This window comes from Balaenoptera acutorostrata, chromosome 4 (assembly GCF_949987535.1).
Source record: "Balaenoptera acutorostrata chromosome 4, mBalAcu1.1, whole genome shotgun sequence".
Lineage (NCBI taxonomy): Eukaryota > Metazoa > Chordata > Mammalia > Artiodactyla > Balaenopteridae > Balaenoptera > Balaenoptera acutorostrata.
This window is the reverse complement of record NC_080067.1, coordinates 151,619,809-151,644,518: the sequence shown is the minus strand read 5'-3', so window position 1 is coordinate 151,644,518 and position 24,710 is coordinate 151,619,809. Positions and strand designations below refer to the sequence as shown.

Genomic DNA, 24,710 nt, shown 5'->3' with positions numbered 1-24,710 from the left:
TCTATTGAAACAGCCTAGAAGCAACCATACCCCGCAAGCAGTAAGCACACCTAGCACCCAGATCTTGGATTCTAAAACCATTCTCCACCGAAAGGAACCACGGCTCCTTGAAGAAATGGCTGGTTTGGGGCTGCAGCAGGAAAGGACAAAATAAGCCTAGAAAATCTTGGTGCCAGGAATTAAGGTGCCAGAAAGTGATGAGGGCATGTTGAAAGGTCACAGATGCCAATTCAAAGGCATCCCAGTGGCCAAATGTACGTATTTCAGCAACAAAATGAACACTGATATGGTGGATTAAAACCCATAATAAAATAAGTATCTAGGAGTCCATACTGATATAAATAATTGAATAAATAAATAAATAAATTGCAGAGAAGCAACAGTTCTTCCTTAGAGTAAAATGCCAATTAATATATGTAGATGGAATGATGGAAACAAAGTCATCATTTGGCCAACACCATCACAGTAATTACTGCAGGCAAGAATCTTCAATGGAAGCTAAAACTAATGGAAAGTATAATGAGAAATGGAGTATTTACAGGGTCTCTAAGTACCTCCACAGAATATACTTATTAACTACAAAGGGGAAAACAAAAACTTCTCTATCAGCAGAAATCTGGCAGGCCCCCCAGTAGTGAGACATAGCTAACACCACACCACCTGTGCCTCTTCTCAGGATGCACTCAGCAGACGTCATCACTTCCACCGTGTTCCTGCCAAAATGCACAACCTGACTTCAATCGGAAGGAAACATCAAACAAACCCAAACTGACAGGGATCCTACAACATAAGTAGCTAGTGCTCCACAAGTATCAAACTTATAAAACACAAAGGAAGACTGAGAAACTGTCCAGATTGGAGGAGACTAAGGTGGACAAGGCACTGAAATGCAATACAGAATCCTGGACCAGAAAAATCGGAAAAATTAGAATAAGCTCTATCAACTAGCTCACAGTATTGTTTCAATGTTAACTAAAACTGACTGCGATTTATACTATGATTACATAGGTGTCAATATTTCAGGAAGCTAGGTGAGGATCTCCAGGAACTCTGTGTTATTTTTTGCAATTTTTTTGTGGGTCTGACACCTTAAAACAAAAAGCTAAAAACCACAAAACCTTTAACTTAAAAAAGACTTGTCTGATTTGAAAATAAAAATATGAAATTAATAAATGTTAATTTACACTACAAGCCTTTCTCCGCAAAGAGCCTAAGCAGGAAACATACAGAGAAAAGCCACTGAGAGTAAAGGCTCAGCACTCTCAACGTGGCTTTCGTGGACTCAGCTGTGACGAGACAAGCTTGCTGAGAACCCGCAGCCCGACCCCAGAGAAGCAACAAGAGGACGAACATGAACCGAAACTGATATCCAGCCTCAGGTCCCTCAGACCACAGGGAGTAGAGGCAGAGGGAGCTGGGCACAGGCTGACCCAAAGATTCAGGCACCAGAGTTCTTTCTGGGCAGCTGCTCCCCGGGCAAAGTCGGAGCGCCATGGCGAGGTCTTCCAATTCGTCAGAAGAAGGAACATTCTATAATACGTTTGTAGGTAGAATATCATAAACTTTATATGCTAGCAATCATTCCTTTTTTTCCAATAAGGCAGTCCAGACACAGCATGACTTTGAGTCAAATTCTGCTCTCAACCACCAGTTTTCAGCTCATTCTAGCAAACACCTGCCCCTGCCCTGCTGCACACAGGTTAGGGGTACTCCCAGTTTAAGTACACACACGAGAGGAAGCCCCACGGAGAGGAGGCCCCAAGGAGACCCACATGCAGGCAACCAGGAGGCCCAGGGAGGCCATGCACCCTCAACACCCAGGTCCACACCCGCCCCTGCAGCTCACAGGGCCTCAAACAGCAGACAAGACACCATTTCTGTGACACCTTCAGCCCTGCCCTCCTCACCTCACATTCAGAAAGAAGGGAAAGGACAAAGACCCACAAGTAGGTGGATTTGACAGTAGGTGAAGGGATATTATGGCTTAAGTGTCCAGAGATACCCGTCAGGGGGGCTGAGGCACAGCCACACCCGAGGAACCCACACTTTTCAAACTCCCGTTACCACACCGAGCACCAATACTGACCCCTGCCTTCAAACAGCTCACCCCAAATTTCTCAAAATCATGGGATGAAGAAAAAACTTTAATTAGAAGTAAAACCACAAAAATATACGCCCCTTTTGTAAGACAAAATAAAACCCCCTTTCCCCACTTCTGATAGGCAAAAACAGACCGAAGACCACTTTTAGTAAATTACGCTAGCAATAACCAGAAGATAAGCAAAACGTGAAAACACAGAGCCGAGCACATCTACCCGAGGGACTCCTGCGCCATCAGGGGTGTCGCTGCACGGCGTGCTCTGGCCCACGTCCCGGCCTCCCAGGAGTCCGCCGGCCTCGGCCGCAGCTACCGGACTCTCCTCCTGGTCAGGCGCATCGACAGCCGCGCCCTTCCTCTTCGCCGGCGTTTTCTTCGAATGCGCACAGTCACCTTTTGTTTTTCTCTGTCGGAAGTGAGCAAGCTGCGCAAAAACGTAGAGAGGTAGTAGAGGCAAAGGTAAGTGAGGAAAAAGTAACAGAACCACAAAGACAGCAAGCTTGTGGGGAACATGAGGCTCTGGGGCTGGCTCAGTCCACACGGCCACACCTGGCCAGACTCACATCAACCAGGCCCCGACCCAGAAACACCACCTCCGTTAACATCTACGATACTGGGAGTTAAAGGTTCAGAATGACACCCGAAGAATCTAACATTAAGGACTGTTAACGATGCCTACAGACAAAGGAAAGCAATAAGGCTGACTGGCAGAATAGCTTTTCCAGCCCCTGACAGTTTACAGAAAAATTCAAAAATTAAAAAGTACATCTATTTTAAAAACTGACAGCTTAATCAAGGCATGTTTAAGGTTTAAAACTATATAGAAAAGCTAAATTCTCCCTTTTTGCCCCATTTTCCCCCAATCAGGGAAATACATAGCCTAGCCAAAACTTCCTTGCCATAGATTCTGAGACAAGGTACAGAAATAGCAAAAAATTAATTAAGCCAGGTCAATCTAACATCCTCCTTTATGGAATCAGATGTTCTATTTTTCATGACGCAGCTCACCAAAGCACCAGGGACCTCCGCAGAATGTCCCTATCAGAAGGCACACCTGGCTCTGTTCAGTCCCACAAATCTGAGGGTTTAGACTGTTCACACACCATCTCCCACTAACACCTTATTCAAAAGGTATGATAGCTAATGTCAGCTTTTCACAGGAGGACAAGGTCCTTCAAATGACAACTCCGGTCATAAAAGCAAATGCATCTAACAAATGTTTGTATAAATGATAACAGAAGTGCACAATTTCATGGACATAGGAAAATCACAAGAGGCAATTTAAGTGAGAGAAACCGTCTCTCAAGAACAGACACTGCCTTCAAAACCAGCCCCAGATTCGTTGATTTTGTGCCCAACTCCATCAACTCTAACCGTCTGTGAGTTCCCTTCCTGCATCACAGACCCAGTCTCCAGCCTGTGGTCACCCAACAAGAAGCATCTGTTTCTTCTCCCCAGGTGAAATCTTCTCATCACCATTAATGCTCCTTCAAGCAACATTTCGGCACATTTACAGACCATGGTGAGCTCAGGGAAAACGGTGGGTACTAAACTCCGGCTCGCTTCCATCTCCTTCCTATGTGCCAGGCACATGCAAAGGGGAAAAAACACACAACAGCCTCACTCTTCAAACCCCAGTCAGAAGTCTGACCTGCACAGGAAGCCTGAGGAGGCCGCTCTGTCCTCTGCCTGTCACCACCTCACACCACTCACCATGTGTTCTGAGTGGTCTCTTTAATGCAGTGGCCCTGTGGTTTCCTCGAGGGAAGGAACTAGCACGGAACTGAACACCCCTGAGGGCTGATCCACGTGAAATTCCCAATGTCTGACCGCGTCTGACCTCAAACAGCAACCTCAGAGGGCTCTGCCTAATAGTCGCGGGCACTGCACAGCGGCTCCCCCCGACACCCGGAACGGGGTGGGCCAGGGCGGCACAGCACACGCGCCCAGGCTTTCTCCACTGTCTCTAGGGCCCGCGTCTGGTTGGCAAACGGCTCAATCGCCACAACACGCCCAGAACAGTGAGTACCGGACGGCGCCTACGTGGATGACAAAGGCCACTCCGGGACCGCACAGAGCTCCCAGGGGCATCCGCAGCGCAGGGACGTGACACCTCCCGGGAGGCTCCGTCCGGGCGTCTGGAGCTCCCAGGCCCGGCGCGAGGGGCGGCCCCGGCAGAGGCCCTCCGCCCTCACCTGCCCAGGACCGTCCACCTGGGCCCCAAGCAGCGAGGAGGCGGCACAGGCGTCTCAGGAGCCCCGACACCAGGGCGTGGGTCGGTGGGAGGCATTCCACAGGGTGAACAAGTCCCGTGCTCGGGAACACCACTCCGAACTTCTGTAGCAAAAAGAACTGCAGAATTCCGTGTAAAACGAATCTCTGCACGTCGTTTTAATCGGATGGAAGCTGAGCTGAGCCCTAGGGGGAGCGCCCGTGTCGCCCAACTGCAGGGAATCCCGGCCTCCAAGCCCTTCAGGAATCCGGGCAAGGACAAGGAGACGCGCAAGTGCCAGTAGGTGTGCACAAGAGCGCAGGTGTGGTGACAGCGCCCGTCCCGGCACCTCGGGCTCCGGGAGCGGGCGGCCGTCAGGGACGCCGCGTCCGGAGGACACCACTGTCTGTCAATGAAGCCGCCTCGCCGGCTCCTCTGGCAGGTCCCCGGGGGTGGTCGGGGCGGGGGAAGGCGGGGGGGGTCCCGGGGGGGTGGCGGGGAGGGGACGCCCGGCTCCCACGGCCCCGCCCCTGCCCCGCACAAGCGCAGCCCCACCAGTCCCGACGTACCCCGCGCCCGACCTCTCCACCGGGCGCCGCGCGCCCCCGGCCGCTGATTGGCTGTGGCTACGGCGGGGGCGGGCCCAGGCAGAGGGCGGCGGATTCAAGATGGCGGCGGCCAAGGGGCGGCTTCCAGCCCAGTCGGCGGAAAGGGCAAGAGTGCGGCGATAGCGGTCCCCTCGTGGCCGCGTCCGCTCCTGGCAGGGAGCGGTGGCAGGCGCCGGAGCCCGCCCTGTGGAGCCCACGCCGGGACAGCGGGGGGAGGAGGCGCTGCCGTTTACCTTCGCTCTCCCGGCCTCCACTTTTCTGCGCCGCCGCTCTCGCTCATCTTCTTCCATCTTACTCCGGGGCTCTTCGCAGGTCCCCGGGAGGTAGCGGGGCCGCTGCGGCGCCGCCTTCGCTCTATTTACACTCCCTCCCCACCGCCTGGGCTCACCCTCCCCCTACGACAACTGTCACGCAGACGTGGTCCCGCCCCGCGCCCGGCCCCGCCCCGGGGCGTGCACCCCCGGCCCGCGGCCAATCAGAGGCCGCGGTCCTGCCCTCGCGCACGCGCGTTCAGGGCGGTGCCCTCAAGGAGGCGCGGCCTGGCGGAGCTCCGCCCCTGCGTCCGTCCCTCCGATTGGCGCACGGACGCTCCCGCCTCTTCGGGCAGGACCATTGAGCTGGGCGCGGCAGCCTCGGCGCTCTCTGTGGTTGGTCGGTTTGAAGGGCCCCGCGCACGTGGGTTGTCTGGCCCGGCTGAGACTGGCGCGGAGGCAGGTTCGCGTTCCCCCGAGGTTGAGGCCACCCGGGGGGAGTCTGCGCCGGTGTCCAGTTGAGTCAAGCTTCGCGAGCGCCCGGGGATAGCCCAGGAAGCTGGGCCCCACTGCCTGCGTGCGCCAGCTCAGGGCTGCCCCTAAAGTCGCTCCGGGTTGTGGCCGTGCCCGGGGGTGGCGGGAACCAAACTCTCGTCTCCAGGGGTCCTTTCGCCGACCGGGATGCTGGCCCTGTTCGTGTCACGATCGCAGCCAGACAGCAGCAAAATCATTTGATTCCGTTCCTAGGAGCCCCTCCCTTGGGTCCCGCTGGTGCCTGGACCCACAGAACCGGAGTGCGGGGGGGCGGCCAGAGTTAGTGGGAATCGGGGCCGGCACCCCCAACCCACGGAGCCCAGAGCTACAGGGACAAGAAGCCACCGGCGGTGCTGCCACTCCTGGACCCATGGATTCTTCCCACTGGGGACACAGTGCCATATCGAGGGTTTAATGCGTCTGCCCCCAGCTTGCACAGTCATGGGTCCACTCTGGCACCTCTGCCATAAAGCAGTGCCCTGCGTCAAAGAGTGTTAGGAGGGACCCCATGCAGTGGGAAACTCTGAGAGAGGGTCAGGCTGAGGCCCTGCGGGCAGGAAAGGCAAACCCACACCCGGAATACAAGTGTATTCCTGTTAGGACAGCCCCTGGAACCCCAGCGTGGAAGGGGCTCCATAGGGCCAACTTGCCAAGGGGCCTGTAAGGATGCAATTTTAAATGATACAGTAATTGTACACAGTTCTAGATCACCAGAGGGAGAGAGCTGTTTCAGTGAAAGGCAAAAAGTCTCTTCTCACATGGAAAAGTTTTAAGGCCTTGAAACGTTTGGGTAAATCATTCCAAATATATCGTAAATGGTTATTAAAAAGGAATGTGCTGTACTTCCTGTTCAAATTTCTGTGAAGCTAAAACTGCTCAAAAAGAGAGTCTGTTAAAAATTTTTTTTAAAAGAAAAGGAATGTGACGTGGGTTATGAATTCATGGCCCGTGTGGGAATTGGAGTCTCACGAAATCATTGTTTGTTCCTTAGTTTCAGACTCCACTTAAGCTTGTTTGTCCAGATGAGGAAGCAAGGCGAGGTTTTTATTCCTAGCCCACGGTTTTGATTAACAATCAAATGCTGCTACAGTTATCAAGCTCATTGGAAGCTGATAAGCTCTGACTAACTGACACTGATCCAAAGCGTGTTGTCGGCACCTCTTGTTACTGTAGCGTAACTGTGCCTGGGTGAGCGTTCCCTCGCAGAGGGTGGGGTGTGGGGTGGGGGGATGCTCTCACCGACTGATTATGGTTACCTAAATGGGGGGGGGGTCATAAACTCAGGAAGAAACACAGGAAACCCCTAAGCAGCTGTGCCTCGGTTTCCCTGTGTGAGAAGTGAAAACACCCACAAACTTGCCCCTGCGTCAGATCTGGCCGGGGTAGAGCTGGGTAGGATGACAGTGCTGCAAGCGGCAACTAGAGGAAAGGTGGCATATCAAGCAGCACTGGCGCGGGTGACTGTGCAGGGGTGTCCAGCAAACACACTGTGGGTTTCTGTGTTTCCTTCACTCCTGTGCCTTCAATGCAGTAGGGTTTGTGTGCAGGCCGTGTGCTCCCTGTCTGCTCTCTGAGACTGAGTGGCAGTAACTATGCTCCTCCACGAACGTGCTATAGTGACTTTACTGACACAAGCTCACCTTTCAACCTCAGTGTGAACGTGTGAGTCTAAGCAACCGTGACTTAACACAAATCTTCAGGAAGCCCTGGAAATTCAACCCCCTCCTGAGTCAGACCACAGCCCTTTGTGTGGTGAGTGGAGCTTCCAGTCTTGGCTCACAGACATGAGGCGGTGGCCTCCTAAGACCAGGGGTAGGCAGGCAACACTAGCTGACCACAGGATCGGAGAGCAGCCAGAGACTCAGATCTATGCCTGAATCTCTCAACCTTTACGTGTTGCGGTACATCTAAAACTTTGTGGGGGGCCCATGTGTTTGCCCACGCTGCTTTGGCCAGTGGTTTTCAAACTGTGTTCCGAGGAACCCCAGAATCATTTCCATGGCTATTCTGGATATTCTGTAAATGTTGGATCTGACTCTTAATTTATTTTTAACAATTAAACAGCTGTACAAATGTGTAGATACTCACCTTCAAGGAGGGAAACATAACCCCCCACTCCTTATGTATGGGCTGTGCATAGCTACTTCCTCCTGAAGAAGACAATGTGGAAAGGGAGAGAAAAATAGTAGCTGTGCAGTGGTGAAACCTGATAGACACACCTCCACGAGGTAACTAAGGTCAACATCCACAGTGTAGGTCATGTTGACGGCACACACCCTGGATGGGGCGTGATGAGAAGGGCCTTTTGCCTCTGTGGTCTTCCTCCCAAAAACCCATAACCCCAGTCCAATTGTGAGAAATCATCAAACAAATCCCAATAGTAGAGGGACACCCTACAAAATGCCAGATACGGTACGTATTGATACAATATAAAACAAAATACAATAGTACTCCTCAAAACTGCCCTTCCTGGGAAGCATTGAAGTGAAGCATCATTTAGAAAAGTCTTCCCTTGATGGGCACACCCCCTCCCCTCCCCTCACACCCCCTCCCCATGCCAGCCCTGTGGACATGCCCTCTGCCGGGCAGGTGGGTCACCCCCTGATGGTCCCCCTCCCAGGTGCCCCTGCCCCTCTCTGGGCATGGGTCCCGGCTGGGCAGTCCCCCTGCTGGAATCACATCCACCCTGAGGGGAGGTGCCTCGGGGCGGCCCCATGCTCTCTGAGGTGTCAGCTGGGTGCCTGTGGGGTGAGCCCACCTTGAGTCCCCACCCAGAAGCCCCCAGGCACCTCATTGGCCAGCCCCCTGGTGCCACCCCCTTGCCACCCAGAGTTTCCTGAAGTCTGCAGGGAGGTGGTGGTCGCACCCTGTCTTCCAGGGTTCTGGCCTTTACTCCCGTCTGGCTGGGAGGATCCCTAAGAAAGGCCAGGGGCTTGCTGGCCTCCTGGAGGCCATAACGGACTGAGGGCAGGGGTGGCAGGCCCCTGTGGTGCGTGGGGGATGGATGCCATGCCTCCTCCCCCACCCCATCCTCTGGGCTCTGTCCTCCCCGCCAGGGCTGCGCTCTACCCCTCGGGCCCCAGCTGCTGCCCACTTTTTCCTTCCCAAGGAGCCCCGCCTGGCCACACCTGGGGATAAGCAGTGTTTACTGGTAACCCCTGCATGGGGACAGGCGGGGCCTGGGAAGGACTCTCAGTGGAAACCTGGCAACCGGGCCTCGCCATGTCTGCGGCTCCTAGCAACCACCATGGCAATGCCCGACACGGTGCGTCCAGGGCGTGTGCCACCCCCACCCCCCAAGCTCTTCTCTGGCCGGAGAGGCCAGAAGGTAAACCGAGCCCAGCGTGCGATTCCTTCAGTGACCCCAGGGTTGGGCTGCTTCTCCCTGGCTGAGCAGTTCTTCCAGAGGGAACTGAGACGGGGAGGGGGTGGGCCCGCGGCGTCCCCTCCTGTGGCCCCAGGATGCTGGACTCCTCGGTGGCAGATCGGTTGACCCGGCTGACCCTGAAACTCCTGGAGAAGGTAAGACAGCTGGGCACTCGTGTTTTTAACAGCTTGTTACAGAAGCACAGCTTTGAAAGGTAAGATTATACCTGTAACGAGCCCACTTCCAAAGCAAAACCCTTTTCAGCGGTTTTAGCCTCGTAGTGAAGAACTGTGGTTCCTTGGTTTTTCTTCTTTGTGTTTGTACAGAACCAAGTAGGTTCTCCTGGCAGTTTCTGCAGCCAGGAGGCAGGCCCACACCCCCAGGCTGGAGCGCTGCCAGGGCGCCCTGACACTCCGCCTCAGGGCCTCCCGGCTTCCGAGTTTAAGGGAAGACAGACCCTACCGGGTGCGGCGTCTCGGCCAGGCCTGGGGCGGGCAGCCAGTGGACGCCCTCAGGCCGGCCTCCTTCTCCTCCGAGGGTCTGCTGGCTCCTCACGGCTCCCCCCACCTCACCTGCCTGCTCTGTTCCTCTGCCCCCGAGGGCTGCCCACAGGGGCAGCAGGGCTCACCCCAGAACTGGCCCAGACAGCGGCTGCTCGGCCCAGGGCTCAGTGCGGCAGTCAGGGTGGTCAGGACACAGGGCCGGCCTGGGCAGGCTCTTCAGACGGCCTCCTGCAGGGGCCTGGGGGTTTCAGGGGGGAGCGTGTGTGCGTCGCATGGGGAGCGTGGCCTCCGGGTCCCACCCTGGCTACTGCCCCGCGGTCCGCCTCACACGCTTCCTGCTCCCAGCCGCTCCGTCTGGGCGCTGGCGCCCGGCCTGGCCCCCCACACCGAGCCTGCGCCCGGAGCACGCTGCTCGTCCTGCTCTCTTCTCCTCACAGAAGCTGAAGCAGGAGCGCGAGGATGTGGAAGCGGGTTCTGAGGACCCCCACCTCACGCCCAGTAAGAGCCCGGGCTGCTTGAAGCTGCGCAGGCCCCGGAGCAACCTCCGCTTATGGAGGACAAGCGCAGAACATGGAACAGTACAAACGGGCCAGGGAAGTGGGGGCTCCTGGAGGGGGAGTGGGGACCCCAGAGGACAGGCTGCCCGGGCATCACCAGCTCTAGGGGGAGGCGGCAGGCCTGGGGGGAGGGGCAGGCCCGTGCACCCAGAGGAAAGGAGCTCAGGGACCACCAGAGGCGTGGTCTCCAGGACGCTGCAGGAGCCGTTCCCTGAGGCTCCGTGGACCGCGCCAGCCTCCAGGCCGCTTGGGGCTGCGGGGTGGCTCCAGGTGACAGGAGGCTGGGCTCTCGGCCCCATCCCGAATCCTGTGCGGGCCTCCTTCCTCTCGCCGCGTCCTGTGGAGCCCGAGGGACTTTCTGGCAAAGGCACAGGAGCAACAGGGTGCTTGGGCCCCAGGGGAAATGGTCACTCTGCAACTTCCGGCTCCTTTCCAGGAGTAAGACAGACCCTCGTGAGAGACTGAGCTCCCCGAATGCCCCCCACCACTGCCCACGTAATCCCCACGGGGCAGCCCCCCGAGCTCCGTCCCCAGGCACCTCCCTCCTTCTCCGGGACAGGCGTGCAGGTCCCGGGGATGGGCGCTGCCGGGGTCCGCAGTGCTGAGCCCTGAAGCACGCGCTTCCCTCCAGGAAATGAGGATGGGCCAGAGGCCGCCCTGCGGAGCGCTCTGCGGATGAGGAAGGACCTTCTGCAGAGACTCTGGGTAGGCCATGCGGCCACAGGGAGCCTTGGCCTGAGCTCGCTGCAGCTGAAACTGCGGCCTGAGCTCAGAGCAAACACGGGCCAGTGGAGGTGGGGGCCCTTCTGGAACCCATGCTGGTTCTGATGTTTGCGACTTGGGGGTGGACAGCTGATGGACTTGAGCAGCTGAGGGGCGTCACTCCCCAGTCACGGACTCCATGGAGAGAGGCGAACTCGCCTGTTTCCCCTAGGCTGGGCTCTCGCAGGGGGCTGTTAGCTGAAAAACACTGCTCTGGTTGCACACGATCAGAGGTGGAAATGCCGTGTGAAGGGTCCGGTTCCCCCGGAAGTGGGATTCCAAGATGACCAAGGCTTCATCCAAACCAGAGGCACCAGCAGCAGGGAATGACCATGGGAAGGGGTGCGTTCGGGTCCAAACGATAGTTGTGATAAACTCACTGCTTTGTAGTGAAGTCGACCTGGAGGCATGCTGGAGAGACAGAATATCCTCTATAGGCTGGAAAATGTCATTTGGGGTCAATTTCTCCTGTGTGCACCATGCAAGGGCCTTCAGGCTTTGCTTCCAGGGCCTGGCTCCAACTCCAACCCAGCTGTGCCCCAGGCCTACCATCTGATCGTGCGCCCGGGTCGGGTGGGAGGGAGCCTGGTGCACGGGGGTGGCAGGTGGTCCTGGGGCCGCTCCTCCACAGGGGGCCACACGCCTGTGCGCTGGCGCTGTCGTGCCAGGCGGGGTGAGGGCCTGGGACACGCCAGCCCGCTCCGGGTGTCACAGCTCCCCGCCTCCGAGCACAGGCTCTGCTTTGGCGTTCCAGGAACAGCACCTCCTGGAAGAGGTCTCCAGGGCCCGCGCCTGGAGGGGGCTGGACGGAGGAGCCCGTGGGTCAGTGCTGCCCCCAGAGGTGCCCCCCGTGGGCGTCCACCCCGCTGTCTCCCCGGCCCCACCCACCCTGGACCCACCGCAGATCACCCAACACCCGGTAAGTCTTCCTCGCGGTGAATCTGGGGGGCAGAACCAACGCAGGGAGGGTGCCACGCCCCCAGAGACCTCTCACTTAAGCAGGGATGGCGGCGTCTCCACACCTCCGTCTCTCGCCTCTCTCAGCACCTTAGGGAAGTACGCGGAAGGGGCCGTGGGCTAAGCGGCGGCAGTGGCTGCAGTCCGTGTCTGGCTCTGTCGGGGCTCATGTGTGTCATCAGGCCTCACAGGTGCTCTGAGAACTGGCTGGGGGTAGGGGGTGCTTATCTCCTCATTACAGGTGAGAGGCTGGGGTCCCAGCTCTGCCCCACGTCCTAACCTTTGTGCTAGGAGCAGAAGTATTAGGGGGTTTCAGTATCAGGAGGGCCTGAATTTGGGGAAGAAGTGTGTCAGCTCCTTTCCGAAACCTCATAATGACTGGGGAAGCTTAGCCGCTAGTCTCCAGGGCAGAACTGTAAAAGGTGGAAGACTGCTCCACTTCTGAGATCCTCACGCCTACATTCAGCATCCTGGGTTACAAGCGATGGAAAGCAACTCTGACTTTCTTAAGCAAAAGGGATTGTATCGGGGGCAGCTGGATGCCCAGAGGAAGGAAGGGTGGCAGCTGGTGCCTGGCGGGCTGCGGCCTCGGGGGTTGAGTGCATGAGGAGAAGACAAGGCAGGAGGTGGGCAGGGCCAAGTTGAGAAGGTTCTGGATCGGCTGGCCAGGGAGGTTGGTGGTGCCCACAGGCTGGGTCCGTGACCTGGAGGGCGTTTATCCTCTGGGAGGGGACCTGGCAGCCCATGTGGAGGGAACAGAGAGGGAAGGGGCGTGCCAGCAGAGCCCCCGGAGCCCCCTTTGCCCCAGGAATGGTGGGCTGAGGGTGTGGGTTCTGGAGGCTCCCCCAGTCCCAAACGTGCTCATACTCACTGCAGCTCCTCAGGCCCAGTCATGCTTGGGTGTTTCAGTCTCAGCCCCAGTGACACCACGAGAGCAAGCAGGGGCCTTGAATTTCCCAGAGACTCTGGGGTAGGAGGTCCCCTCTGCCGCGACCGCACCGCCGCTGGGACTGCCTGCTGGTCTGTGCGGGGCGGGGGGTGGTGTGCGGGGGGCGGCCGACTGTGGCCACGGGTCACGCTGGCTGCCACCTGGGTCAGGACGGCCTGTGAGCCGGGAGGGGTGGCACGCTTTTAAATGCTTGGGAAAGGGTCAGGGGAAGAAGGATAGTTTGTAACACATGAAAATGATATGAAACACACATCTCAGGGTTAGTAAGTGCTTACATGTCTGGGGCTGCTTTCCAGCTACAAAGGCAGAGGTGAGCAGTTACAACTAAAGCCGCGTGGCCACAAAGCGGGAACGATACACTGTCCAGCCCTTTACAGGAAGTTTGCCAACCCTGGTCTATGCCATCCTTTCTGTGAACCGAGAGAGAAGGGACAGGGCAGGGCCTTGTGCATCCAGAAGAGGATTAAAATAGAAATCAACATCTGGTATGCGCCCAAAATTTTTGTGCATTTATTTTAACTCAGGAGGGAAGCCAGAGGGTATTTCCAAGCCAAGATCCTTGGATGCCTCTATTAAAGCAGAATTAATGGAAGCAAGGATGAGCTTAGCCCACTAAAGCCGGGAAATGTGGGAAACTTGAAAAACACCATGTCTTACTCAGCTTGGGCTCCATTACAAAATACCACAGCCTGGGTGCTTAAACATCAGACGTTTACCTTCTCACAGTCTGGAGGCTGGACGTCCCAGATGAAGGTGCCAGCCAATGCAGTTCCCATGAGCGCGCTCTCCTGGCTGGTGGGTGGCCGCCGTCTCACTGTATCCTCATGGGGCAGACAGCATCTGGTGTCTCTTTCTCTTCTTACAAGGACACCAGCCCTATCAGACTACAGTCCCACTCTTACAACCTCGTTCCCTTTATCACCTCCTCATAGGCCTCATCTCCAAATGTAGTCACTTTGGAGGTTAGGGCTTCAACATATGAATTTGAGGGGGAACAAACATTCAGTCCATAACATTCCACGTCCTAAGTGATACCCAGACTCAAATATTTATCTATTCAGCCATCTGTTTAACCTCTAGGGTTTCTCATTTAAAGTCCCCCATGGATGGCTGGTGGATGGATGGGTGTATTGATGGACGGATGGTGGGTGGATGGATGGATGGATGGATGGTGGATGGGTGGTGGGTGGTGGGTGGATGGATAGTGGATGGATGGGTGGTGGGTGAATGGATGGATGGATGCATGGATGGTGGTGGATGGATGCATGGATGGATGGATGGGTGGATGGATGGGTGGATGGTGGGTGGATGGTGGATGGATGGATGGTGGATGAATGGTGGGTGGATGGATGGATGGTGGGTGAATGGATGGATGGTGGGTGGATGGCTGGATGGATGGGTGGATGGATGGATGGTGGATGGGTGGATGGATGGGGGCATGGATGTTGGATGGATGGATGGGTGGATGGATGGATGGTGGATGGGTGGATGGATGGGGGCATGGATGTTGGATGGATGGATGGTGTGTGGATGTTGGATGGTGGATGAATGGATGGATGGATGGGTGGATGGATGGATGGTGTGTGGATGTTGGATGGTGGATGAATGGATGGATGGATGGGTGGATGGATGGATGGGGAGATGGATGGGTGGATGGTGGATGGATGGATTGATGGGTGGATGGTTGGTGGAAGGATGGTAGATGGATGGATGGATGGATGGATGGTGGATGGATGGATGGATGGATGGGGGGATGGAATGATGGGTGGATGGATGGATGATGGATGGATGGATGGATGGATGGATGGGGGGATGGAATGATGGGTGGATGGATGGATGGATGGATGATGGATGGATGGATGGATGGATGGGGGATGGATTGATGGGTGGATGGTGGGTGGATGTTGGATGGATGGGTGGATGGTGGGTGGATGGGTGGTGGGTGGTGGGTGGATGGATTGTGGATGGATGGATGGTGGGTGAATGGATGGATGGTGGGTGGATGGATGGATGGATGGATGGTGGATGGATGGATGGGGGCATGGATGGTGGATGGATGGATGGTGTGTGGATGTTGAATGGTGGATGAATGGATGGATGGATGGGTGGATGGATGGATGGTGTGTGGATGTTGCATGGTGGATGAATGGATGGATGGATGGGTGGGTGGATGGATGGATGGGGGACGGATGGGTGGATGGTGGATGGATGGATTGATGGGTGGATGGTGGGTGGAAGGATAGTAGATGGATGGATGGATGGTGGATGGATGGATGGATGGATGGGGGATGGATGGATGGATGGGGGGATGGAATGATGGGTGGATGGATGGATGGATGGATGGGGGATGGATGGATGGATGGGGGGATGGAATGATGGGTGGATGGATGGATGGATGGATGGGGGATGGATGGATGGATGGGGGGATGGAATGATGGGTGGATGGATGGATGGATGGATGGATGGGGGATGGATTGATGGGTGGATGGTGGGTGGATGTTGGCTGGATGGATTGATGGATGGTGGGTGGATGGATGGATGGATGGATGGATGGGGGATGGATTGATGGATGGATGGCGGGTGGATGTTGGATGGATGGGTGGATGGTGGGTGGATGGGTGGTGGGTGGTTCTGTAGGTCACTATTCCTGGGACACATTCAAGTAATGGGTCGTCTGGCTCTTCTAGGCACCCCCACCTCCCACCACCATCATCCAGCAGCTGCCTCAGCAGCCACTCATCGCACAGATTCCCCTTCCCCAGGCCTTCCCCACTCAGCAGTCAGGAAGCATCAAGGAAGGTAAGTATTCATAACGAATGTTGTCATTGGTTTACACAATTCTCTACTGAAAAAATAGTTTTGTAAGCAGGGTAGTATTTTAGGGCCAGCTTTTGACTACTCAACTGAAGCTATGTATTTACCAACATGAAAATAATTTCACTTTGAAAAATCCTCACTGATGGATATCCCTGAGGGAAGAAGCCTGGACTCAGATTTGAAAGAACTGTGTTCCAACCCAACTCATCCAGTGATTAGCTTCCAAAAACCCTTGGTTAAACTGCTTTTTCTCTTTAAGTAACTTTTAAATACTTGAATTTTAGAACAGCTCTATTGAGGTGACATAGAATAAATTGCACACTGTTAAAGTGTACAATTTGATAGTTTTGACACCTGTACACACCTGTGAACCCATCACTAAATCAAGGCAGTGAACACGGCATCACCTCAGGCGCCTTCTCCCGCCGTCCTACCTGCTTTGTCACTCTGCGTCAGTTTGCGTCTCCTAGATTTTTGTATGAGTGGAATCACACAGTATGCACTCTTTTCTGTGTGGCTTCTTTCGCTCAGTGGCACTGTTTTCAGACTCATCGCTCTTGTTGGGCGTAGCAAACCATGGCTCCTTGAAATTGCCCAGTGACCTTACATTGTGTGAATGGACTGGTTTGTTATCCTTTCACCTGCTGATGAACATCTGGGTCATTTCTAGTTTTGGTTATCACCACAAAAGCTCCATGGACACTCACATCTGAGTCTGGATGTACATTTTTATTTCTCCTGGGTAAATATCTAGGACTGGAATGGCTGAATCATGGCAGGTGTGTGCTTAAAACTGCCATGTGTGAGAGGTCCAGTTCCTCGACACCCTCGCCCGCATGTGGTGCGGTCAGCCGTGTTAGTAGGGGTGGTAGTCGGTCACTGGGGTTGTAGTTTGCGTTTCCCTAACGATGGGAGGTGTTGAGAGTCCGAGGCAGACTTGTGTGTAGAATCACCTGATGAGTGTTCTCAACTCTGTCCCTGTGACTGTAGCACCACCGTGTACGTGGTACATGCCAGGCCTGGTCCATGGCGGCCTGCAGCTCCCCAGGGGGACCGTTCTCACCGTGACACACACGAAGGTGGCCTGGAGGTGCAGAGAGAACAGCCCGCTGGTCTCTCCTCACCACCCTCCTTGGTTTTTCCAGATGAACTTTAGTGACTGTCAGGCTCTAGAGGTGAACCCAGCATACCCTGTGCATGTGTGTGTGTGTGTGTGTGTGTGTAGAGGTGAACCCAGCATACCCTGTGCGTGTGTGTGTGTGCGTGCGTGCACGCGCAAGTGTCTGTGTGCCTTTAAAAAGTGCATTTAAAATCACTGGTAAAAATGAAACAGTCAGTAAGTAGCTAGTTATTCAGAAAAGTAAAGTCATGTTCCTTACCCCACTCCTTATACCAAAACAAATTCCAACTGGATCAAATACTTGAATGTAAAAATAGGGAATCTCAAAAGTACTACAACAACCCCTTTGGAGAACTGCTGGGCTGCTTCCTATGACGTTGGACACGCGGTTTCTGGAGCTTCACCCCACCCCACTCCCCGTGACTGCTCTCCACATCAGTTCTACCTTTTCGGAAAACTTCACAGAAAAGACACTGGTATAACGTCATACAAAAAATACATTTGAATTAACTCACCCTTTATTGTATCTCAGACCGTCCTTCTGGAATCCCTTCCTATCATCTGGGAACAAGTCTTTTACAAGGTCCTGCAGGACAGGTTTTTGAAGCTCCCTTAGTGTTCACCTTCTTTTTATTTCCCCTTGTTCTTAAACACTAGTTTTGCTGGATATTCAAGTGTAGGTTGATAGTTATTTTCTCCCAACACTTTCTAAGGACCCCTGTGATGACATTGGGACCACGCAGATAATCCAAGATAATCTCCCTATCTGAAGATCCTTTTTAAAAAAATTAATTTAAAAAATTGTGGTAAAAAACACATAACATAAAGTTGACCATCGTAACCATGTTTAAGTCGTGCTAACTATATTCAACATTGTTGTACAACAGATCTTTAGAATTTTCCGTCGTGTAAAACTGAAACTCTGTCCCTGGGGAACAGCTTCCCAGCCCCCTCCCCCAGCCCCTTGCGCCCACCAGTCTGTGTTCCATCTTCTTGATTTTGATTGGGCTACATGCCTCGTAAGAGTGGAATCACACAGTATTTGTCTTTTTGTGTCTGGCATATGTCACCGAGCATAACATCCTCAAGGTTCATACATGTTGTAGCCTGTGTCAGAGCATCCTGCCTTTTTAAGGCTGAGTAATATCCCACTGTGTGGATGGACCCCATTTTACTTACCCCTTCATCCATGGGTGGAGACTCAGGTCGCTTCCATCCCATCTCAGGATTCTTAACTTCGTCACATCTGCGAGTCCCTTTTGCTGTGTAACGGAACACGTTCGCAGGTTCTGGGATCAGGGTGTGGACATCGCTGGGGCCACTCTTTAGCCACCACACTATTCAGCCCCTCAAACCGTGGGCCCATTTGGGGGGTGGGGCGTTCCGGTTCTGTGCAGCTGGGCTACAGCCTCAGTGCTGCTCCGTGTGCCTTCTGGTGAACGGACGTGCTCGTGTCTGTGGGGCACACACCCGGGGATGGGATGGCTGCTTAGGAAATACTGCCAGACGGTTTTCCAAAGTGCCTGTACCCATGTACACCGCACGGGAGGGGAGGAGAATTTCGGTTGCCCACAGCAACTTACCAACACTTGATGTTTTCAGAATTTTTCATTTTCACCAATCTGGTGGGCAGGTCATGGTAGCTTATTCTGGTTTTAATTTGCACTTCACCTTTTCATATATTTTTCGCCATTTGAATATGCTTTTTTGTGAAGTTCCCATTCAAGTATTTTGCCCATTTTTCTTTCAGGTTTTCTGCCTCTTTTATTGATTTGTAGGAATTCTTTATGTATTCTAAAAATGGGTCATTTTGACATATGTATTGCAAACAGCAAGTCCTTTTTGTGGCCCTTGCACTCTCTTCGTGGTGTCTTTGGATAAACAGAAGTTCTCAATTTTGGTGAAGTTCAGTTTTTCAGGCTTTACTCTTTATGGTTGGTACCTTTTGTGTCCTGTTTAAGAAGTCTTTACCCGTCAAGGTCAGGAAGACGTTCTTCTGTATTTTCTTCTGCGGCTGTATTTCCTTTCACATTTAGATTTATGATCCACCTGCAATGGACTTCTGTGTGTGTTGTGAATTAGGGATCAATGCTATTATTTTTGCCATGGATACCAATTTGACCCCCTGCCCTTTATTGAAGACTGTTTGCCCACTGCACTGATGTGTGCCCTTGTGGTGAGGCTGTAGATGTGGGTCCATTTCTCTACCCCATCTGTTGACTAATCTTGTCATGCTCGATTTTACTTGGGGGGGACCCTGCAGGGCTGATGGGGAGGGTTCCCTCTCAGAGGGCTCACTGTGGGCGGGGCTGCCCCCAGGCCCAGGCCCACGTGGGTCTCCTCAAGGGCCTTTGCCCCCTGTGGGGCTGCCAGACTCAGCTTCTGCACTAGCAGTCTGGCTCTGGCCCCCTCCCCAGAGCCCCCCGGCCCTGTACCGACATCTGTGCCAGTCAGGGCTCTGCAGAGAAACAGAACCAGCAGGGTGTGTAATACAGCAAGAAAGACGTGTTTTAAGGAATTGGCCCGCATGATTGTGGAGGCTTGGCGAGTCCACACCTTCAGGGAGGCCTGGGAGAGCGGCCTGAGTGGGAGGCTGTCTGCTGCAGCCGCAGCCCCAAAGCGCCTGCCGAAGCCCCACCCCAGGCCTGCAGGCCCCATCTGCTTGGCTGCGAGTGTGAGTGGTCCTTAGAGGCTCGCCTTCCTTTGGTGAGGCCAACAGAGCCTGGAGGGCCACCTAATTTCCAGGGCCTAGTTGCTGTGGAAAGAAGCAACATTTATGTCCCACACTGACCAAAATTAGCGTTTCATAGTGTCCTGAGTTGGTGAATATATTACCTTCCCGGGGTGGCTGCAACAAAGCGCCACAAGCCGGGTGGCCTGAAACCACAGGAATGTGTCTGCTCACAGTCTGGAGGCTGAGGTCCAAACTCAAGGTGTGGCGGGGCCGTGCGCCCTCCGAAGGCGCCCAGGGAGGGTCCTTCCTGCCCCTCCAGCTCCTGGGGCTCTGGGTGTCCCTCCAGCCTCTGCCCGCCTCCTCTGTGTCTTGCCTCCTCCTCTGTCTCAGATCTCTGTCTGCCTCTCGCTCAGGAAGACACTGACCTTGGGTTTAGGGCTCCCCTGGGTGATTTCATCTCAAGATCCTTATCATACCTGCGAAGACCCTTTTTCCAAGTCAGACCACATTCAGAGGTCCTGGGGATTAGGATGTGGATACCGTCGGGGCCACCACGCAGCCCAGCGGACGCACGTGAGGAATCCAGTAGCAAGAAGGCTCTACCATCAATAGGGCTCAAGAGGACACGTCTGCGAACACGGCCTGGGACCCGCAGGCCCACAGGACTCCACGCCTGCTCGCAGAGCTCTGCGTCTGCTCCACCTGAGTTCCGTGCCAGGAGCGGCCCGGTCATCGGCGGCCATCCGTGCGTGACCGAGCCCTCCGTGCCCTCCCTCAGACGTGGCGGAGATGATGCTGATGCAGAACGCACAGATGCACCAGATCCTCATGCAGAACCTGATGCTCAGAGCCCTGCCCCCGTCAGCGCTCGCGCCCGCGCCCCCGCGCCGCCCCCCACAGGTAGGCTCCACCCCCAAGCCAAGTCCAGAGGACCTGGTGGCTCTTCCTCCAGAAATCCACGCATCTGTGGAGCTCTGAGAAACACATTTCTGGCTCCGGCTCTGTGCTCCAGCTTGAAGCTCCCCAACGCCCCCAGTCCCACCCAGATGAGGAACGGGTTGCGCAGTTCAGGCCCCCTTGAGCCAGATGAGCTCTGCTGGAGCCTGCCCCCCACCCTCCTGCCCTCCTGGACCCCTGCCCACCGCTGCTCTGACCCTGACCCCATCCTGAGTCAGGAGCCATGTGGGGGGGAGGGGAGCCCAGGAGCAGCGGGGGGCCCGCTGAAACGCCCTGGTGTGTGTCATGCTGAGGACCCGCAGTGGGCTCGCCCCGCCGTCCTGCGAGCCAAGAGGCAGAAGCCGCTCTCTGTGCACCACCATTACCACTACGCGCCCCCAGCCCCGCTGCAGGCCAGCCCCACTCCTGCCTCCCCGGCGGGTTACTCCACGTGGCCCCCGGTGGTCTCCGCCACTGCCCTCCCTCCTGCTGCCAGCTTCTTGCCCACCATGTGGCACGTGGCCGGTCCCTCAGTGGCCGCCCTTAGCACGTAAGTCCGGGCTGGGCTCCAGGCCAGCCTCCTGCGCCTGCGGGGCGGGAGGACCCCAGGGCCTGGGTCGCCCCTCCTCATCCTCTGTCAGGCCTGTAGCTGCAGCAGGAGCCTGGGGAGGCCTTGCCAGCTCCTGAGGGAGGGGTTGGGCGTGGGAGGTAACCATGGCAGCCTCAGTCCTAGTTGCCACGCCTGGGTGTGGACCCCATGCCCTCCTCCCAGGGGAGCTGCCCGGGGCGCGGGTCATTTGTCCAGCCCAGCAGGGGAGGGCCCAGTATAAGCCCGGCTGTGAGGGTCCCCACCGAGCCCTGGCGGCGAGACCCACCTGAGCATGGTGTCTGTGAGCCAGACCAGGGCAGCAGCTGCGTCCAGAGACACGCTCCTTCCTCTTAGGGCGGCGTCCGACGGCGTCCTGCCCACACAGGCTCCAGGCCTGTGACCCCACGGCGGGCTCGGGTAAGCGGCAGGCCCTCGTGCTCCCCCAGGGGGCTGAGGGTCACGAGGAGACACGGGGGTTCATCAGGAGACGTGGCTCAGGAGCCAGGAGAGAAAAGGTCGACTGATGCAGCCACACGGAGCTTAAACCTCCCGGGGGGAAACGCCATGAGCAGAGCGACACTCGTGGTGCCCGGTGGCCCAGGGGAGAGGCTCCGGCTCCTCGCAGGAAAGGAGCAGCCGCAGGACATGTGCCTGGTGTGTGTGTGAGGGCAGAGCTGCAGGCTGGCTCACTCACGTAGCTTCTCCTCCTGAAGCAAAGCACCGCAGGCCGGGCCGAGGCAGGGCCGTCTCCCATCTGCCTCTGTCTGGATTCTCCCCACGGGACGAGTTACCTTTACTCCACTCTCTGCTCCGCTTTTATTTTTTTCTGGTGGAATTATGCTTCCTGGATGCTTTAATATAATTTTCTCGCAAATGCCATTTTCAAGTATTATGCATGTTTTCATTGGCCCCTTTTGGGATACATCGTCTCTTTCCCCAAGTTCCACACGAGCAGGAGCCCTGCTCCGGCCTTGCATCTTTGGACCCTCGCAGTTGCCAGAAGGCTCATCGGAGGAAGCGAGATGACCTCGGAATTGCCCTTTGGCTGCACACAGGCTCCCCCCGGGCTGACCTCGCCCCGTGCAGCTGCCCAGCGAGGAGAGGGCCGCGGCCTAGGTGCCTGAGTGCAGCTCGTCTCAACAGACAGCTGGTGTCTTGTTAAACGTGCAGCTAAACGTCTGAGCCAATTTCCTTATTTTCACGTTGATGTTTTCTTTCTTTCTTTCTCCCCCAGCACTGCGGCCTGCGGGCGGCGGGGTGGGTGGGCACCAGGGAATTCCCAGTTTGACGTCTTCTAACATGGCTTTTCCCTTTGGTTTTATTTCTCAACGTAATTATTAATTCAATAGAGGGAAGAGATTTGACAGAAGTTCATCATCTTTGGATGGTCTGGTAAATTGGAAAAACTCAGTTTTGTTTATCGCCCAAGTCGGGAAAACCCCGCTCTTCCCTCCTGTGTCTTTCTCACCTGTGAGTCTCCTTTACTTGCACACAGAACATTTCACTCCCGTCACCACATGTGCGGGGTTTCCCCACATCAAGCAGTCCTCTGTGACCCCCACATGGGTGTCCTACAGTTCAGTCCAGTTCTGACACCACCCACCTGGAGATGGTGTCGGATCCCACAGGTTAAGGGCTCAGTCCCACAGGACTGTCCTCGCTTCAGACACCCGTCACAAAGCCAGGTTGCCACCTGTGTCTCCGTGGAGTGGATTGTGTCACCCTCCTGGTATGTGGATGTGTCTGCGACCCGGCCCCCCCGAGCCTTATGCTGCGGGGACTGCATGGAGGCCTGATCCACGGGTAACTCCGTCTCTAGTCCCCTCCCTACTCTGGAGAATGGGCGTGGGGTGGCCCTGTGAGCTCCAAGGTCCTCATCCTGGCTTGGTCTTCCTGGCGACCAGCCTCCGCCCAGGAGTCACCCAGAGTCACCTTATTAGGACAAATGGGGCTCCTGGTGCTCTTGTCACTTGGGAATTTACAAGGAGCCCCATGTCAGGAGCCAGGGGCAGAGACCAACGTACTTGTTTCCTACGACTGCACACCTGGCCTTGCTGGGTCAACCGGGATGAAGGAAACATGTTCCTGAGTCCGGGAGAGTCCGGGGCCGGGAGAAGCCCGGCAAGGCCACCACTGGGGGGGCCTGCAGGACGGGCGGTCACTGCTGAGGAGGGCCCGGGGGGAAAGCACCCCGATGCATGCCAACCTGGGGAAGCTGAAGAGGTCTGAGCAGGCCCTGGGAGTGAGGGTGGGGCTGCTAGGGAGGCGGACTCTGGGGTCCAGGTGCCGGGAGTACAGTGGTGGCATGGCGTGATACTGCAGCAGAAGACAACATATCTATCTGGTTTTGTCCTGGTTCCTGGCACGGGGATCGGAAAGCCTTTGTGATTCGTGACTGCGCTAACGAGGCGACTGAGGGCGCTGGAGAGCTTCAGGAGGGGCTGGTGAACACATCTGGGGGGTGCACCCCAGCTCCATGGGGACATAAGCTCCCAGATGTCACCCTATGGACGCCTCCATCTGGCTGTTCATCTGTGTCCCTTGTAAGAAACCAGTGTTTCCCTGAGTTCTGTGGGCCATTCTAGCAAATTACTGAACCAGAGGCGGGGGTTGTGGGAACCCGATTCCTGGTGACGTTGGACAGTGGGTCCCCTGGTCTAGAGTGGGGGGCAGTCTTGTGGGTCTGAGCCCTCCACTTGTGGGCTCTGCACTGGCTCCTGGCAGTTAGTGGCAAGTGTTGTGAGAAAACTGCCTTTTACCAGCTGTGCCTGGTACCCTGGCGGGGCTGCTGGCGGGGGTCCCCTCAGCAAGACGTTGAGGACACGAAGCGAGAGGCACTGCACGTGCTCGGCGGCCTGCGGACCCGGCACGGCGCCTCCGGGGCGTCACGGCCTTGGGAGCTGAATCTAGAACACACCTAGGACAGTAAAGGGCTGGGGATGCCGGCAACACCCAGAGCAGGGGCCCTGCTCTGGCAATGCTGGGTTTGCAGGAAGCTCTGGGACGTGACAGCACGTGCCCGGGCAGGGTGGGCAGGGACGACCAGCGGAATGAAATAGAACCAAGAGGCCGCGCAGCCGGCACGGCTGCTGACAGACCGTGGGGCGGCCTTCTCTCAGATTCAGGTCGGAAGAACACTTGCTCGTATTCTGTACTAAAATTCAAGGCATGTTTTCAACCATATATAAAAACACCCCAGAATTAACAAGAAAAAAGAAAAACCAGTAGAAAATGGGCAATAAGACCTGAGCAGTCACCCTTCTGGTGGAGGAGATGCCGATGGAGAGGGTCACTGGTGACAAGAGAAACGCAGGACAGCCACGGTGCACATGTGGACACCGTCCAAGTGGAGGGTCAGAGCACACGCAGGTTGCTCGGTACCTGACACCAGGTAGCAGGACCTGGGGGCCACTACTACAGGCTGCCGGCAGGGACAAATCATCCAGCCCTGGGGAAACACTCATAGGCATCAGCCTATAAAGCTGGACCTCACACCTCCAGCTCCCAGCAATTCTGCTCAGGCCCATACCCAGGAGAAACCCTGCCTGTGTTCCGGACATGACCAGAGGTTCTGGAGGGTCAGCTCTAATGGCAGGTGGAGACCTCCGAATACTCGCTGATAGGACCAGTGGGTCTCAGGACCCCTTCAGTCCCTTAAAAAGGCCTGGGGAACAAAGAGCTTTGTGGGGTTATCTTTGGTCTTTGCCATGTTAGACTTTAAACCGAGAACAAGCTTAACTGATGACAAATAGGTCATGTGGCCAATGATTCAGGAA

At 55.8% G+C, this 24,710-nt stretch overlaps 2 protein-coding genes across 11 annotated transcripts in view; one reads left to right on the top strand and one right to left on the bottom strand.

The window, feature by feature from the left end:
• Nucleotides 1-5,314, bottom strand: part of PCNT (pericentrin) — a 107,767-nt gene extending 102,453 nt beyond the window's left edge. For 6 of the 7 annotated variants that reach the window (XM_057546125.1, XM_057546127.1, XM_057546129.1 and 3 more), the window contains exons 1-2: nucleotides 5,152-5,314; nucleotides 2,316-2,522 (exon numbers count right to left, since the gene is read on the bottom strand). In XM_057546125.1, the coding sequence (XP_057402108.1) occupies nucleotides 2,316-2,522; nucleotides 5,152-5,208 (264 nt within the window). In that variant the 5' untranslated portion in view covers nucleotides 5,209-5,314. The remainder of the gene's footprint in view (nucleotides 1-2,315; nucleotides 2,523-5,151) is intronic. The other variant, XM_057546130.1, reaches the window with a different exon arrangement.
• Nucleotides 5,315-9,030: 3,716 nt separating this feature from the next.
• On the top strand, nucleotides 9,031-21,956 carry C4H21orf58 (chromosome 4 C21orf58 homolog). Of its 4 annotated transcripts, XM_007172632.2 has the most exons (9): nucleotides 9,031-9,225; nucleotides 10,011-10,071; nucleotides 10,762-10,835; nucleotides 11,647-11,811; nucleotides 15,486-15,597; nucleotides 20,188-20,309; nucleotides 20,660-20,895; nucleotides 21,289-21,351; nucleotides 21,876-21,956. In XM_007172632.2, exons 1-8 carry the CDS (start codon nucleotides 9,166-9,168, stop codon nucleotides 21,332-21,334), a joined length of 876 nt encoding a protein of 291 aa, XP_007172694.1. In that variant the 5' UTR covers nucleotides 9,031-9,165; the 3' UTR covers nucleotides 21,335-21,351; nucleotides 21,876-21,956. The 4 variants fall into 4 exon arrangements, with proteins under 4 accessions (XP_007172694.1, XP_007172693.1, XP_007172695.1 ...); XM_007172631.2 differs by lacking the exon at nucleotides 21,876-21,956 and having other exon boundaries at nucleotides 21,289-21,390; XM_007172633.2 differs by lacking the exon at nucleotides 21,876-21,956 and having other exon boundaries at nucleotides 21,151-21,360.
• Nucleotides 21,957-24,710: the final 2,754 nt, after the last annotated feature.